The sequence below is a fragment of the Columba livia genome, chromosome 1 (genome assembly GCF_036013475.1).
Source record: "Columba livia isolate bColLiv1 breed racing homer chromosome 1, bColLiv1.pat.W.v2, whole genome shotgun sequence".
Taxonomy (NCBI): domain Eukaryota; kingdom Metazoa; phylum Chordata; class Aves; order Columbiformes; family Columbidae; genus Columba; species Columba livia.
This window is the reverse complement of record NC_088602.1, coordinates 148,267,612-148,279,898: the sequence shown is the minus strand read 5'-3', so window position 1 is coordinate 148,279,898 and position 12,287 is coordinate 148,267,612. Positions and strand designations below refer to the sequence as shown.

At 41.2% G+C, this 12,287-nt stretch overlaps 1 protein-coding gene across 1 annotated transcript; it reads left to right on the top strand.

Annotated features, from left to right (window-relative positions):
- The first annotated feature begins 468 nt into the window (after positions 1 to 468).
- Positions 469 to 11,027, top strand: HSP90B1 (heat shock protein 90 beta family member 1). Its single transcript, XM_065037094.1, has 18 exons — positions 469 to 901; positions 1,451 to 1,550; positions 2,208 to 2,349; positions 2,429 to 2,545; positions 2,929 to 3,260; positions 4,077 to 4,188; positions 4,858 to 4,977; positions 5,554 to 5,670; positions 6,312 to 6,449; positions 6,543 to 6,620; positions 6,711 to 6,776; positions 7,030 to 7,299; positions 7,538 to 7,783; positions 8,069 to 8,205; positions 8,605 to 8,683; positions 8,782 to 8,937; positions 9,494 to 9,598; positions 10,767 to 11,027. Exons 1-18 carry the CDS (start codon positions 484 to 486, stop codon positions 10,794 to 10,796), a joined length of 2,763 nt encoding a protein of 920 aa, XP_064893166.1. The 5' UTR covers positions 469 to 483; the 3' UTR covers positions 10,797 to 11,027.
- The last annotated feature ends 1,260 nt before the right edge of the window (positions 11,028 to 12,287 follow it).

Sequence of the window (12,287 nt, the reverse complement as noted above, 5' to 3'; positions counted from 1 at the left end):
CCCCGCGCAGCTCCCGCGCCGCGGCGGCAGGGGGCGCCGTGCGTCCCGCCGATGTGGACTGCAACTCCCGGCATGCAACGCGGCACAACGGCGCATGCGCCCGCCGGCGGCCTCGCACCGCTGCCGCCGTAGCGGGCGGGATCCCCGTCCACCGGGAGGGGCCCGCCAGAGCCGCCTCTTCTCTGCCGGCAGCGGCTCGGGCCTGGCGCTGCTCCCGCCGCTCGTCTGCATCGTTTATAGGTTGCGCTACCCGCAACATTTCGCTCATCTTTAGTACCCGAGGTTGCCACGACCGGAAGTTCCTGTTGCCATAGCAACCAGGTCCCCGGTTAAACATCCCGTGTGCCCCGGAAGTGGCCGGAGCTTGCCTCCCATGTGGGGACTGTCCTTATCGCTTCTGGACGCGGCCGCGGCGGCTGCTGCCCGTGTGGCCTCGGCGTTAAACGTTAACGGTTTATTCGTTAAAAAAAATAACAACAGACCATGCCTGTTAAACCCCTCCGCGGAAACGATTGGCCAAGCGCCCCCTCCGCCCAGCCAATCGGCGCCGGCCACGCTCCGTCCGCAGGAAACCGCACATGGAAACCCACGATTGGCGGCTATAAATCCTGGCCCTTCCCTCCAGCCTTTCCATTGGCTGCATGTTTGGCGTGGTACGCTCCAATTGGCCAGCGGCGGAGCGGCTCCCCCCGCCCCCCAGCGCCCCGCGTTGATAAGGCGGAGGGGGAGGGCCGCGGCCGCGCCAGCAGGCTCAGTGGTGGGGAGGAGGGCGCAGAGGTTGGTGGCGGCATCGGCAGCGCGGGGCCGGGGCGCTTGGGGCCGTTCTCTTCTGCGAGCGCAGCCTACGTCGCCATGAAGTCGGTGTGGGCGCTCGCTCTGGCGTGCACGCTGCTCCTGGCCGGTAAGTGCCCGCGCGCTTCTAGAAGCTTCTGGCGGGTGGTGGTTGAGGGGGGTGAGAGGCCTCGGCCAACAGCGCCCTCCCCTCCCCCCCCGCCCCGTCCTCTGTCCCCCCTTTTTTGCTGGGGTGGGGGAGATGGAGGGTGACGAGAGGCGAAGTTGGGCCCTTGTCGGCTGAGGGGTGGAGGGGCCCCCTCATTCTCAGTTGTTTCCGGTCTTCTACGTGCTGGTGTACGGAGGGGAGGGGAGGGGGAAAGCGGCCCTCTGGCTCGTCTGTCCGCGGACTGCGGCCGGCGCCGCTCCGCAGGGAGCGGGGGGAGGGGGACGGTACGTGTAACGCGGCTCATGCGCCGCCACGGGCGGTGGCGGAGGGTGGGCGGGGGTGCGCCCCTCCCCTTCCCTCATCGCCGGTGCCTCAGGTTGGGCTGAAGTTATTTCGGGGAGTGGGGGCGGAGGGACAAAACTGAGCCGAAGCCCTTGGGGAGGGGTAAGCAGAGAACTTTTGTGTTTGGTGCGGATCAGGCTCAGATTGTATGATTCCTTGTTTTCCCAGTGTCCGTTAGAGCTGATGAGGTGGATGTGGACGGGACTGTGGAAGATGACTTGGGTAAAAGCCGAGAAGGGTCTCGAACAGATGATGAAGTTGTTCAAAGGTTAGTACCTGGGGTTTTGCATGAGTTAGTTTTGGAATGTCAAGGTTTCCTCTTACTTAATAGTAAGTTAGAGCATCAGTAGTGCCTGCAGCCTCAGACATAAGGGGTGAACACTGTTCAAAAGAGAGATCTGGTTAGCCAGGAGAAATTGAATATATCTGGAAAATACTATTTCCTTGGAAGCAGAAGTGAGCCTGAGAACTTGAATTCAGAAATATTCAACTTGGTTTTGTCTAACATAAGTTGTATAAAAACCATTAAATTAATAGGGGTTTACTCTTGCATGTGGTAAATGGTGTTGGTTTAGTGTTTACTAATGAAATAGCTTTATGTCTATGAACCACCTGACCTCCTGTGAGGTATACCACCTACTGAGGATTACAGTAGTTTTGACATACCTGTATTTTTCCCTGGATTGCCTCTTAGGAAAAAAGCCTTACTTGCAAGCATGAATTTTCACTCAAGTTTTAGATGAAGGTTATGCAGTTGAAGATAGCTAGTCTTGTGTGTATCTCATTTGATCATTAACTTTGGGGCTTGGTCAGTGATTAAGGATCTCACTGTTCTAACTAGACTAAAACTGCTGCTGCTAGATGATAAAATCAGTGATACTGTATGTGGACAAGATTACTTGACAGGTTTTCATTGTCCTAACAGAGAGGAAGAAGCTATCCAGCTAGATGGCCTAAATGCCTCCCAGATCAAAGAGATCAGAGAAAAATCTGAGAAGTTTGCCTTTCAAGCAGAAGTGAACAGAATGATGAAACTTATTATCAATTCTTTATACAAAAACAAAGAGGTTAGTGCCATAAACAGTTCTTAAGTGTTCTACTGGTAATGTGTGTTCTGGAATTTCTGACAACTGTTTTCTATTTCAGATCTTTCTGAGGGAACTTATTTCAAATGCTTCAGATGCTTTAGACAAGATACGGTTAATATCCTTAACTGATGAAAATGCTCTTGCTGGTAATGAGGAACTTACAGTCAAAATCAAGGTAAGAAGCATTAGGTACCATCATCTCTTACTGAGGACTGGTGAGGGGAATGCAGAAAAACAAAAAAAAGTAGTGCATCATTGAGTCTAAATTTTTGGCTTCGTACTGATGCAAATACAAACTAGGACCACATCTGGACCCTTGCAATTAATATTTATTAAAGACTACTTTCAATGGTGAAAATAAATTTCTGATTCTATGAAGCGTAACTGAAGTATTGAAATAATTTGCTAAGTCTTATGTAGTTGCTGCAAATTGGATTTATTGTAGCCAGGCATGTTTGAATTTTAGTATCTGCTGCTCACCAGTTTTCTGTGGCGGTGTGTTATGTATCAAGATTCAAAGTGAAATCAGACTGCATCTTTCTCTTTGCTTTCTTCCAGTGTGATAAAGAGAAGAACATGCTTCATGTCACGGATACGGGTATTGGCATGACAAAAGAGGAGTTAGTTAAAAACCTGGGTACCATTGCAAAGTCTGGTACAAGTGAATTCTTAAACAAGATGACTGAAATGCAGGATGATAGCCAGTCAACATCTGAGTTAATTGGCCAGTTCGGTGTTGGCTTTTATTCTGCTTTCTTAGTAGCAGACAGAGTTATTGTCACATCAAAACACAACAATGATACTCAACATATTTGGGAGTCAGATTCAAATGAATTCTCTGTGATTAATGACCCAAGAGGAAACACTTTAGGACGTGGCACAACCATAACGTAAGTATCAAGTTTCCTTGAATTTAAAATGTTGTGCGTGTACATTTTGCTCATTGGAAGATATGGATTAGCATTCTGGCTCAATATTGTTTCATTCTTCTAATAAAGCTTTTCATTTTAATAGAAGTATGCAAGCTATTAACTGCATTCAAAACAATTGTGGAGCAATAATGTAGTTTGCATCACATTCCATTAGATGAACTGAGAAAACCATGAACATCTTGACAAGTAACTGTCAAGTAATTCCAGACAGTTCAGCTCCCTGCAGACAGCAGTTCCTCACATGATTATTGTGGCCTATCAAAAGCTCTACGGGGAGGTGGAAACTGGCTGCTGTTTACATACCAGTGAGACAGGTTTGATGCAAATCTCAAACTAGAGGTAGTTTGACAGCCCTATTTGCATCACTTTCATGAGCAGAGAAATTGATTTGATCTGGGTTCGGAGGACTTCTTCCTGAGAAAGGTGCTTAGTATAAAAAGTTTCATTTTGGTGTTCTAGTTCCAAGTAAAGCCACTGAGAGTGCACCAAGGTCCTGATAAGTATCGATCTGAAGTTCTCATTTAGACTTCTGGATATTGTGTCCTGCTCCAACTGTTGAAAAAAAAAATATCCCTTCTTATGGAGCAGTTTAGTAGGAGTTGGATATTTTAAGAAATATTTGCAGCTGAGCTAGTAAAAGCTCACTTGCATAAATCTGAAATACTATAGCTGCAATAGCAGGAAAATGTATATGCTCCTGTAAAACTGTTTCAGAATACTTGTCAAGCACTTTGATTGAAATTTAGGTGTGTGTTTGTTTTTTTTTTTCTTCAGCCTTGTCTTGAAGGAGGAAGCATCTGATTATCTTGAGCTGGATACTGTTAAAAATCTAGTAAAGAAATACTCACAGTTCATAAACTTCCCCATATATGTGTGGAGCAGCAAGGTAAGTGTATTTAATTGGGTATCATGCAGTATGAGCTTTGGTTGTGAAAAATGTCTGGCCAGGTATTTCAGAAAGGATGAGGCCATGCTATGGAACTTAGGTGTATTTAATTTTCAAAATTATTCCATTCCCTACACTTCTGGCTAGTATTTTACTAGTTATTAGCTCTTCTAAAGTTAGTGTTTCTAAAACTTTCAAGGAACTTTTCTAACTCAACTTTACTAAAAGGTTCAAGACTGTGCTAATTACTAAGAAAGATCTTCATTCCACTGGCTCTTTTTGGTAGTTGAAAGCTTTGGTGAGCTCTCAAGCAGGGCCATGATTAGGCATCCTTCTGAAAAACAGGGCAGTGTCCTAACTTTTACACCTGTTCTGCTGTTTTGATGTAGTACTAACTTGAAATTGCCCAAGTCTCTGATTAGCATTATGCGTAAATATATGGAAAAAGCAATTTGAGTACAGTGGTCTTCCAGTGTATTTAAAGAAAGCATGTATTCATGAAAAATAGAACTATGAAAACATAGCTATCTATAGAAAAATCTTGCAGTAGGCAAATAATCTCTCAGAGCACCTAGTTTAACTTGTGTTAAGTTGTTTGAGAGAATACTAGAAGATATACCTGTTAGGAAGGCAAGCAGTCCAAGTCCCCACTTTCAATTGTCTCTTCAGACAGAAACTGTTGAAGAACCCATTGAAGAGGAGGAAGCAAAGGAGAAAGAAGAAACAGATGATGATGATGAAGCTGCAGTTGAAGAAGAGGAGGACGAAAAGAAACCAAAAACTAAGAAGGTAAGCTTTGTCAGACTTAAGGTTTTGTAACTCTTGTCAGATAATTCAGCAATTTTCATAGGTGGTCTTCCAGAGGTGCACTTCAGTAATACGTGTGTGCTTTCAAACAGCAATCCTGTAACGTGCAGTTAGACGTATTGTCAGGAAAAATATTGTGAACAAAACAGACTGATGTTAGTCAAATGACTGACAAAAGCCTCACAGAGGCAATGGTCGCAGAGCTAATTATAGATACTTGAGCAAACTGTTTGAAACAGTAGTTAGTGGACTTCAGTAATATGACACTGTTGACTGGTTTAAATTGAGCATACACTGCTGGAAAGCTTTTTTCAGCATGGCAGTGGAACAGAAATACAAAGTGAATGTGTTAAATGTACATAGGGCATACCATAGACTTAGGTTTTGTTCCCATGTGTTACACTAATGTGTATACTTAAATGAGATTATCTAGGCTTGAATAATTTATTTTGTAGATTAGAAAGAGCATGTCTTTTTGACATGGTATTTTATGACTTAGTCTCAGAGTTTCTTTCACTGACCTAACCTGGAATTATACTATGGTGTTTACATACCTAGGTTGAAAAGACTGTCTGGGATTGGGAGCTCATGAATGACATAAAACCAATCTGGCAGAGACCATCTAAAGAAGTTGAAGAAGACGAATACAAAGCTTTTTACAAAACTTTTTCCAAGGTAAGCTTGGAGCCTCAAAATTGTTCCAAAGCAAGAAGTTCATTATAATGTGTGCTGCATAAGCAAAACTCAGTGCTTATAGGATGGGCTATTTCTGAAGAAATAACTAATTGCCTTCAGTAGATAAACTAAATTGCAGAGAGCCTAGAAGTTGTAGCATCTCAGTCAGGAGCTATTTTTTCAAAAGAGAAGGTACTGTCACCTAAGGGATGTGGGTGGCCTAGGTTTGTGAAGTAATACGTTCCAGCTCATACGGAGCTTACTGATGGCTTTAAATTTTAATAGCAAAGTTTTTTATTTAGTGTGATGCCTGTGTTGTACATGGTAGGAGAGAGAGGAAGATATGGCTTGCTAGAAACAGCTTCGTCTTGGTGTGTAAATACAGTATAATGTGTTACCTGTGAGTCTCTTACTATGCTGTAAATACTGTATTGATTATGTTCTGATGGTTGTCTCTTGTTTAAAAAGTAAGTAGGTCTGAATCTGGAACTTTTGTCTCCATAATAGATTCTAGCAAAGCATGGTTAGATAGCTTAGCTGTAAAATAATTGTACTTACTTGGCAAACTTGTGCTATTACTGGAAATGTGTTTACTCACTGGTATATTCCCCATGTCAATTAAAAGAATTCTTTCTTCACAGGAGCATGATGACCCAATGGCTTACATCCACTTCACTGCTGAAGGGGAAGTAACTTTCAAATCCATCCTGTTTGTTCCTAATTCTGCTCCACGTGGCCTGTTTGATGAATATGGATCCAAAAAAAGTGATTTCATTAAGGTAGGAGAAGCAAGTGTGTGGCTATATGGATTTCTGTCTTTAAAAAAAAAAAAAAAAACACAAACCTGACTGCTGTTTTCTTTTGTAATTTAGCTCTATGTTCGAAGAGTGTTCATCACTGATGACTTCCATGACATGATGCCCAAATATCTGAACTTTGTTAAGGGTGTTGTAAGTATTACAAGTCTTCCTTGTGATTGATTTTTTTTTTTAACCTTCAAATACTGTTAGCTATACTTAAGACGTTTCTTCCCCAATTAGGTGGATTCTGATGATCTTCCTTTGAATGTATCTCGTGAAACACTTCAGCAGCATAAATTGTTAAAGGTAAGCTAATTGATCTTCAATTCCTTCATTGTAAACACATGACAGTAGTGAGATTTAGAAGAATAATAACTCGATCAATTTTACTTGATATAAGGAGTGTTGAATTAAATATAGGAAACCCAAGCACTGCTATTTTTAGACTACCTCTGTTCACTTCAGATCTAAGCGTCTTGAATCCATCCTTTGCAGTGGTTTTGCATTGAGGGTGCTCCCAAGTGCTTATTGTTATAACTTGGTATTGCTCATTTTTTAGGTGATCAGAAAGAAACTTGTTCGCAAAACTCTTGATATGATCAAGAAAATTGCAGAAGAAAAATACAATGACACTTTCTGGAAAGAGTTTGGTACTAATGTAAAGCTTGGAGTTATTGAGGATCACTCCAATCGTACACGACTGGCTAAACTTCTTCGCTTCCAGTCTTCTCATCATGAAAGCAACCTCACAAGTCTTGACCAGTATGTGGAAAGAATGAAAGAGAAGCAAGACAAAATTTATTTCATGGCAGGTGCCAGCAGAAAGGAGGTACGTTGAGTGTGGAAGCAAGTGGGAATGGGGAAAAAAATACTAGGACTTCTGGTAAAAAATAGTCCCATAAACATCGTGAACTGTTTATTTGCTATAAATGTGAAGACTCCATGCTTATGTTACTACTGCAGTTCAGTTTTCCTTGTACCAACACTTGTCTAATAGTTCTACAGGTTTTGATAGCTGCTGGTACCAATGCAATTAAACTGGAATCTGACATGCTTTGTCGTCATAGGCTGAGTCCTCACCGTTTGTGGAACGTCTTCTGAAAAAGGGCTATGAAGTCATCTATCTGACTGAACCTGTAGATGAATACTGTATTCAGGCTCTGCCAGAGTTTGATGGGAAGAGGTTTCAGAATGTAGCAAAAGAAGGAGTTAAGTTTGAAGAAAGTGAAAAGTCTAAGGAGAGTCGGGAGGCCTTGGAAAAGGAATTTGAACCACTCCTAAATTGGATGAAGGACAAAGCTCTAAAAGACAAGGTAAAATGTTATAGTATATGTAATGCTTATTTGTAAATCTGTTGTACTTGCTGCAACACACCTTTCAGATTCTTTGCACATAAGCTGGACAATAGTAGCTTCTCTGTCTTTCTATGGGTAAATAAACATGTTTAATACCTTTATTTTAGGAAGATAATGTGTTAGGATGTCATCTTAGAGCTTTCATAAAATAACTGAAGTGACAGTATGTAAGAGTTGTTTGTTTTAATGTCTGTTTAAGCTGTTAGCTCTGTAAACTAATATTAATGGGTTTATTTTCTACAGATTGAAAAAGCTGTGCTATCTCAGCGTTTAACTGAATCTCCTTGTGCTCTTGTGGCTAGTCAGTATGGATGGTCTGGTAACATGGAAAGAATCATGAAGGCACAAGCTTACCAAACTGGGAAGGATATATCTACAAAGTAAGCTTTCAGTTCTGTAGTGGCAGATGTGGAATGTAGTTGATTACCTCTCTTGCTTAGGGTAGGCAGACCAAGCTTCCATCTGGTTCAGATGATTCTTCACATTTTTAGGTCACTTCAAAGCAAGTTGCATTTTCCATCATAGTCTTGTTATTTCAAAGGCCCATATGTAAAACTGCCTGATGAGCAAGACTTGTCAGTGGCCTTTGCTATCTGTCATTTGGTGACAAGATAATATGAACTGTATTAGTAACCTCAATGCTTTTTAGAGTTAAGCTAGTAGTAAAGTGGGGCTGGGGGAGGAATACACTTGTCACTGTGAGTGTAGTCAGTATTCATGGGTTTAATGATGTAGCTGAGTCCTGTACTTTCTAACTTAGGGATGTAACTTCTTTTCAGTTACTATGCCAGCCAAAAGAAGACATTTGAAATCAACCCCAGGCATCCACTGATCAAGGACATGCTAAGACGAGTCAAGGTAAACAAATAACAGTAGGGAAATACTAACTACTTTGCTGCATACAACCTAGTTAACAGTTCTGTGTTTGGTTTTCTTTTAATGCTCTTCAACATTAGGAAAATGAAGATGACAAAACAGTTTCAGATCTTGCAGTGGTATTGTTTGAAACAGCAACTTTGAGATCGGGATACATGTTACCAGACACTAAGGAATATGGAGACAGAATAGAAAGGATGCTTCGTTTAAGTTTAAACATTGACCTGGATGCAAAGGTTAGTTTGCCTTCAGTTTGGGGCTGGTAATTATTGCTGGTACTTCTTAAAAAGCAGGTACTTGACAGACTTGCATAAAATGAAAGGCATCCACCTTAAACCTAGGTGGGCCACCAGGAGCCCAGTTCAAGTACCTGGGTGGGAAGCTGATGGGTCTGTACTTCATGCTTATATCTTCCCTTCCACTCTTCTTTCAAGTTGCTTGGGATTCTGCTCTTTGATTATGCCTCTCAAGTCCTGTTCTTAATTAAGTTGTAGTTCTGTGGGAGTAAATGAGAGGCCAAAGGCACATGTGCTTATTTCATTAATGGAGAAATTCATAAGTGGGTGTAAATAATACAGGTTCTTATTAGGCTGTGCAAGAACTTAAGGGGGTTTCTTGCCAGAGGAGGTATGACAGCATTTCAGTGCTAAACAGAACTTTGTTTCTTCATTAGGTCGCTTGGGGCAAATGGTAGAAACTTGTAGTGAATAGTTCCATAGCCTGTATTTAGCTAGTCCACAACTAGTGAACATACTAAGCAAATAAAGCAAATTGCTTATGACTTTCCCACAGGTGGAGGAGGAACCTGAAGAGCCTGAAGATGCAGCTGAGGAGGCAGAGCAAGATGAAGAGGAGGTGGATGCTGATGCTGAAGCTGAAGACAGTGAAACACAGAAGGTAAGGTCTCAAGCTTGACTCTTCTTAACAGTGTTTATGTGCAGTTTTGTCTGTGGTGCTTGCTGACAACAAACTTGTTCACTTTGCCTTTCACAACACCAGTTTTTAATGTGAGGTTTTCTAAGTGTTTCTTAAAGGGCAAAAAACTCCAGTACAAATGACATTTTATTCCCTGACAAACTATATTGTGAGAAGAAAACACTTGGATATATTCCAATTTGGAGGTAAATTAAGCTTAAGAGATTGTAAAAGAGTGCTTTATGGCAAGAAAACAGCAGCAAATCCTCTGTGGTTGACTTAATGTTATACACAGCTTGTGGGCAATAACGTCAACAAATTGGCAAGAGCATAGTTTCAAATACTTAAAATACAAATGGACAACACTACTACAGACAACACCACTACCTCTAAACAATTCAACTGTTGTGTGAAGCCAGCCTTCCTTTTCCTAATGTCTGCAGTTTTAATACTATCTTGATAGATATACAAATTTCTTGGTAATATTAACTTTTAAAGTTAGGTTGTGCCAAATGGACTTGCTTTTTCAGATTGCTTTTGGAAGAGTCCTGCAAGATTACATGTGGTGACTAGCACAAATATAGAACTTTTAGATATGTACTTGCCTACTGTTAAATGTCAGATTACCTAAGAGTATTAATTTGAATAACAATCCTTATTGTACTATATCTACTTAGTTTTGATGCCATTACTCTTGTGTTTACACAACAGTATAACCTGAAAATACAGTAATACATTATAAAGGAGCAAAGTTATGTTTTATTTCTTGGATTAGCTCACTTGCAGATTAAAGTTTCTGACTACTGACTTGGCAAATGATGTGTTTCCTAGTTCTGCACTCCAGTAGAACAGGGCTATTAACAGTACTAATACCATGCTTGAAAGATAGCTTAGAAAGCATTAAAGAGCAAATAGCACACTAAAGCTACTGCTAACATTTGAGCATACTGAAAAATATTTTCCTGTTAATAACAAAGGCTTAATATGCCATAATGTGAACAGAAGTTTGACTTTACCGTCTTAAAAAGCTATAGTACTTCTTTTAGTGCTTTGGAAAGCATCAGGAGTAGTTTAGCTTCAGTTCTTGTGGGACAGCTCTTGTGACCTTTTCCACTTAAAAGCAAGATTCTGATTCTCTTTGTCTCTGCAGGAATCCACAGATGTGAAAGATGAACTGTAAGCTGCACTCAACTACCGTCCTGCATTGGGGGGTTAAGTGGGAATGTGAATTAGATTGTTTTGGTTTTTTCCACTGTAAAATGCTGAGGGATGGTATGGGGTTTAAGGGTAAAGGAGGATTTTTTTTAAGTTCACTTTTCTAAAGACATTCCTCATGAATGTAAATTTGTATTATTTAACTGACTTGGTGTAAAATCTTGTCATGTACAAAATAAAATGTTCCCAAACACCACTAACTCTAGATTTTACATAGTAAGCTTATCTTGTGGGCTAGCACAAAGAAACAAAGGGATCATAAGTGTTCAAGTCCTTTATACAACAGGCAGTTTGCAGTCCTTGTGCCTTTCCATGCTGGCACAGCCACATGTAACTGTAGTGTGTGCCTATGATCAGGTCTGGCGCTAACCTGCTGTGCTGTTCAGCCAAAATACAGGGTGTTTCAAAATGATGGACCCAATTTGAAGTCACTTCATCTGAGATCCATCTTTTTGAAATACCCTGTATACCTGGTATCTGAGAGCTGTACTGACCTTGCTAGTTGAAAGAACTATTCAAGAAGTTACATATCTACTGCCATCTTCAGAAAGATGAGATGGGGGTATTTAAAAATAGCATTGGAACTGAAGCCCTGCCAGCTTGCACTGAATTGTGTGGCTTTACTGTACAGAGTAGGCAGTAGTGCCTTTTACAGCTGAGAGCAGTGAAAGGAACTTTCTTCAATTGTGAAGAACAACCACAAGAAGTGGCTTACTGCCTGTGAGCTTATACCATACTCTGTGGTATTTGGTAACCCTGCCTTTAACTTGTGTAGCCACATCAGTCCTGCTTTCTACGGTTTTTTAAACCATAGTGTGTTACGCTTAATGCTCTTCTGCTCTTGTTCTGTGTCTCTTTAGTATGGCAAAGCACTGTAAATACTTAAGGTAAATCTGTTGACACCCAAATGTTAGACAGGTTGAACTGGAGGCAGCACTTCTATTCATTTTCTTTCATTGTGGTGTTTGGATGGAAGCTCTGCATTTTCTCACTAGTGCCTCTATTTGAAATCATCTTGACAGTGTTGGTAGAAAGTGTTTACACTGAAATGGGGCTTTTTGCCTTCCTCTGTGGAAGAAGTACATAGGAATAGTACTTCTATACAGCACCTCTGCTTAAGAACCACTCTTCTGGTTTGTTGACAGAACTTTGGTGAGGTTTCCATGCAATAAATACAAGTGCTGTGTATCCGTGTGTTTGAGTTAGGATTTATACAGAGATGTTGGCTTTATTCAAGTATGCTGTTTGAGAATTTAAAGAATGGGAGTTCAGGTGGGTTGTTGGGTTTTTTTTTGAGGGAGTTTGGGATTGTTTTAGGGTTTGCTCATTGTAGTAGTATCTTAGACACACCATAAGAGGGTGTTGTTACTAGAGCTGAATGGTTTAACCCTGGAGTTGTAGTTCAGTAGCTAGCAATGTCAGCCTTCAAAGCAGTCCTTTGTTATTAAGTTACAGA

Excerpts from the sequence above, each read along its gene's own strand:
- HSP90B1 (XM_065037094.1), top strand. The coding sequence starts at position 484 with ATGCCTGTTAAACCCCTCCGCGGAAACGATTGGCCAAGCGCCCCCTCC. Across the intron at positions 2,350-2,428 it reads CTTTATACAAAAACAAAGAG|ATCTTTCTGAGGGAACTTAT; the intron begins GTTAGTGCCATA and ends TTTCTATTTCAG. Across the intron at positions 7,784-8,068 it reads ACAAAGCTCTAAAAGACAAG|ATTGAAAAAGCTGTGCTATC; the intron begins GTAAAATGTTAT and ends TATTTTCTACAG.